At 41.8% G+C, this 3,095-nt stretch overlaps 1 protein-coding gene across 1 annotated transcript; it reads left to right on the top strand.

The window, feature by feature from the left end:
* The first annotated feature begins 2,375 nt into the window (after positions 1-2,375).
* Positions 2,376-2,839, top strand: LOC123256718 (histone H2B type 1-M). The gene has a single exon (XM_044685287.1). It carries the CDS (start codon positions 2,397-2,399, stop codon positions 2,775-2,777), a length of 381 nt encoding a protein of 126 aa, XP_044541222.1. The 5' UTR covers positions 2,376-2,396; the 3' UTR covers positions 2,778-2,839.
* The last annotated feature ends 256 nt before the right edge of the window (positions 2,840-3,095 follow it).

Raw genomic sequence — 3,095 nt, forward strand, 5'->3', positions numbered from 1 at the left:
AAAGAAATATAGTAATGGTGAGGAGGGAGAGCATTTGAGATATGCACTAGGGCCAATGCAAGAGCATGGGAATGCAGCTAAAATGGGAGTGTTTTGTGGACAGAACAGTAAATAGGTAGCTCCAGCTGGTTCATAGAATATATGAATAAAAAAAATAAAGTGTAAGAAGAATAAAAAGTTTGGAAGGGATAGGTTAAGAAAAGTTTTAACAGTTAAAGAGAAGACTTTCTATTGAGAGGACTGAATAGGAGAAAGATGACATGGTCAGACCTATTTTTTTTTTTTTATAAACCCTTACCTTCTATCTTAGAATCAATACTGGGTATTAGTTCCAAGGTAGAAGAGTGCTAAGGGCTAAGCAATGAGGGTTAAGTGACTTACCCAGGATCATACAGCTAGGAAGTGTCTGAGGTCAAATTTGAACCCAGGGCCTTCCATCTCTAGGCTTGGCTCTGAATCCACTGAGTCACCTACCTGCCCCTGGTCAGACCTATTCTTTAGAAACATTACTAGAAGCTAAGTAGAGAATGTATTAGAAAAGGGAAAATATCTGAGCCAGGAAAACCAATTAGGATACTATTGCTATAAATCAGACATGAGGTTATGAAGAGTTGATCTAGGACAGAATCATTAGACAGAAAGGGGACATATCCAGCAGATACCGTAGAGAACGAAATTAGAAAATATGATAACCAATTGAATATGAAAAGTGAGTGAAGAATCTAGGATGACATTGAAGTTGTGAACTCTGTTGATCAGAATGACAGTGCTCTTGATAGGGAAATTAGCAGTATCAGGGGAATTAGTTAAAGGATTGGGCGTGGGGATAGAAATAATGAGTTTTGTCATGAATGTGTTGAGGTTGAGATGCCTACAGGATTTCTAGTTCAAAATGTCCAGTTGTTGGAATGGGACAGGAACCAGGAAAAGAATAAATCTAGATATGTTCATCTGGAAGTTATCTAAAGGGAGGCAATAATTAAACCAATGAGAGACACAAAACATGTGGTAGATTTCAGGTACAAAACAGATGGAAAGGTCCCATGGTGGTTATGTGATGGTAACACAAATGTAATATTCTTGTCAATTATACAAACAGAACCATATCAATCTCTGATTTTATCATTTGACAGGAACAAGGACTGATGGCAAGAATTTTCTTTTCTAGGTCTTTAATAACTGTGACTTGTAGCACCTACAAGCTTTTGCCAGGGTACATTTCTACAGGAATTTTTCCCCAGGGTGATAACTGAGTGGAATGTGCTGAAAGGACTGTTATTCCCAAGGCTCTTAGGTTCAGGTTCCTGAGCTGTCTAGATCTGAATGTAAAAGGAGATGGCATCAAATTAATAGGGTTGGTTTCACTTACCTAGCACACAGTGCTAGGTATTTCTTCCTCAGGTAAACTTGCTACTTCAGCTGGGAGGACTTATTTGCTCTGTGGATGTTACAACTTGCTCTGTTAGTTACAAACTGGTAGAAATGAATGGTTTCTCTATAAGTGGTGCTTCCCTGGTTTATGGCTGTGATAGTTGGGATAGAAGCATGATAGGTAGTTGGGGTGGGGGGTGGGGGGTGGGGTTAGGGCAAGAGAGTGCTACCACAGCTAGGACTCCTGTATTTATATACCTCATGAAAACCCAGGAAGGGCTGCATCAAGAAGGAAAAGTTTGTCGCCAGAATAAAGTGTTACAGGAAAAAAAAAAAGGCAAAGAGGATGAAGACTGAGAAAAACCTATTAAATTTGGAAGTTTAGTAATTGTTGGCAATTTTGAAGAATAGTTTCACTTGTATAATCAGTTTAAAGTCAGCTTAGTGAATATCGAGAAGAGAGTAAGGTAAGAGGAAGCAAGGTTTCTTGTGGTCAGCCTACTAATTTGGCTTACTTCACTTTCCAACAGTTCATACCAATATTCCTGGGACAATAAGTTGGTGCCTGAATGAACCATGGAAGCTTCTAAAGCCTATTAATGTGGCTGCTGCTGCAGTTGCAGCAAAGGTTACCAAGCACTGAAAAGCCAGGCATAAGTAGAAACGACTCAGCAATTTTGCATTTTGTATAGTTACCAAGAGATTCAGCCATGTTAAACGGAAACAATTTGGAAAGCAATTTAAAAATTCTTCCCAGCCTACAAGACTAGAGGAGTAGGATATTGGTTCTGTTGGTTCAAAGCTGCTTTACTTAATCAGCCAATAGAAAAGTTGGACGGTCATCTCTCGTTTGCATATGCTCCTCCCAATACGGAAACGGCTTTGAACATGCTTCGTCCAATCCGGCGTCAGGGATTCCCAATCTCTCATTTGAATACGCGCACTACAAGTAGCACCGAGTGGACGGAGGCAAGCAGTAGTGTCGAATTTCTCTCTGAGTTTTTACGTCGCTTTTATTTTCAGCGATGCCTGAACCCACCAAGTCCGCTCCTGCTCCGAAGAAAGGCTCCAAGAAAGCTGTGACCAAGGCGCAGAAAAAAGATGGCAAAAAGCGCAAGCGCAGCCGCAAAGAGAGTTATTCCATCTACGTGTACAAGGTGCTGAAGCAGGTCCACCCGGACACGGGTATCTCGTCCAAGGCCATGGGCATCATGAACTCCTTCGTCAACGACATCTTCGAGCGCATCGCCGGCGAGGCTTCCCGCCTGGCCCATTACAACAAGCGCTCCACCATCACTTCCCGGGAGATCCAGACGGCCGTGCGCCTGCTGCTTCCCGGGGAATTGGCCAAGCACGCCGTGTCCGAGGGCACCAAGGCCGTCACCAAATACACCAGCTCCAAGTAGGCTTGGGCAGTGGAAAAGAAAAAACTAAAAATTAACCCAAGGGCTCTTTTAAGAGCCACCTACACTCTCATAAAAGAGGTCTTGGCGCCTAAACATGTAATGTTTAGCTTGAAAATCAACCACAACGTAGTGCTTTTTTGACTAAATCAAGGTCACTTGCCATTTCTGCAGGAAGCATACTGTATCCAATCTCTGGTCTAAAATAAGGTTCTATTTATGATATATAGCAAATTCCTATTCCTCAAGTCATTTTAAATATTTTGTGGCTAGCGTGCCCCCTTCCTTGGTTTTAGCTTTTTCTGTCTTTAATTGTAAGGG

This window comes from Gracilinanus agilis, unplaced genomic scaffold, assembly GCF_016433145.1.
Source record: "Gracilinanus agilis isolate LMUSP501 unplaced genomic scaffold, AgileGrace unplaced_scaffold9488, whole genome shotgun sequence".
Taxonomy (NCBI): Eukaryota; Metazoa; Chordata; class Mammalia; order Didelphimorphia; family Didelphidae; genus Gracilinanus; species Gracilinanus agilis.

Bases quoted from the DNA above. Each gene is read 5' to 3' on its own strand.
- LOC123256718 (XM_044685287.1), top strand. From the start codon at position 2,397: ATGCCTGAACCCACCAAGTCCGCTCCTGCTCCGAAGAAAGGCTCCAAG.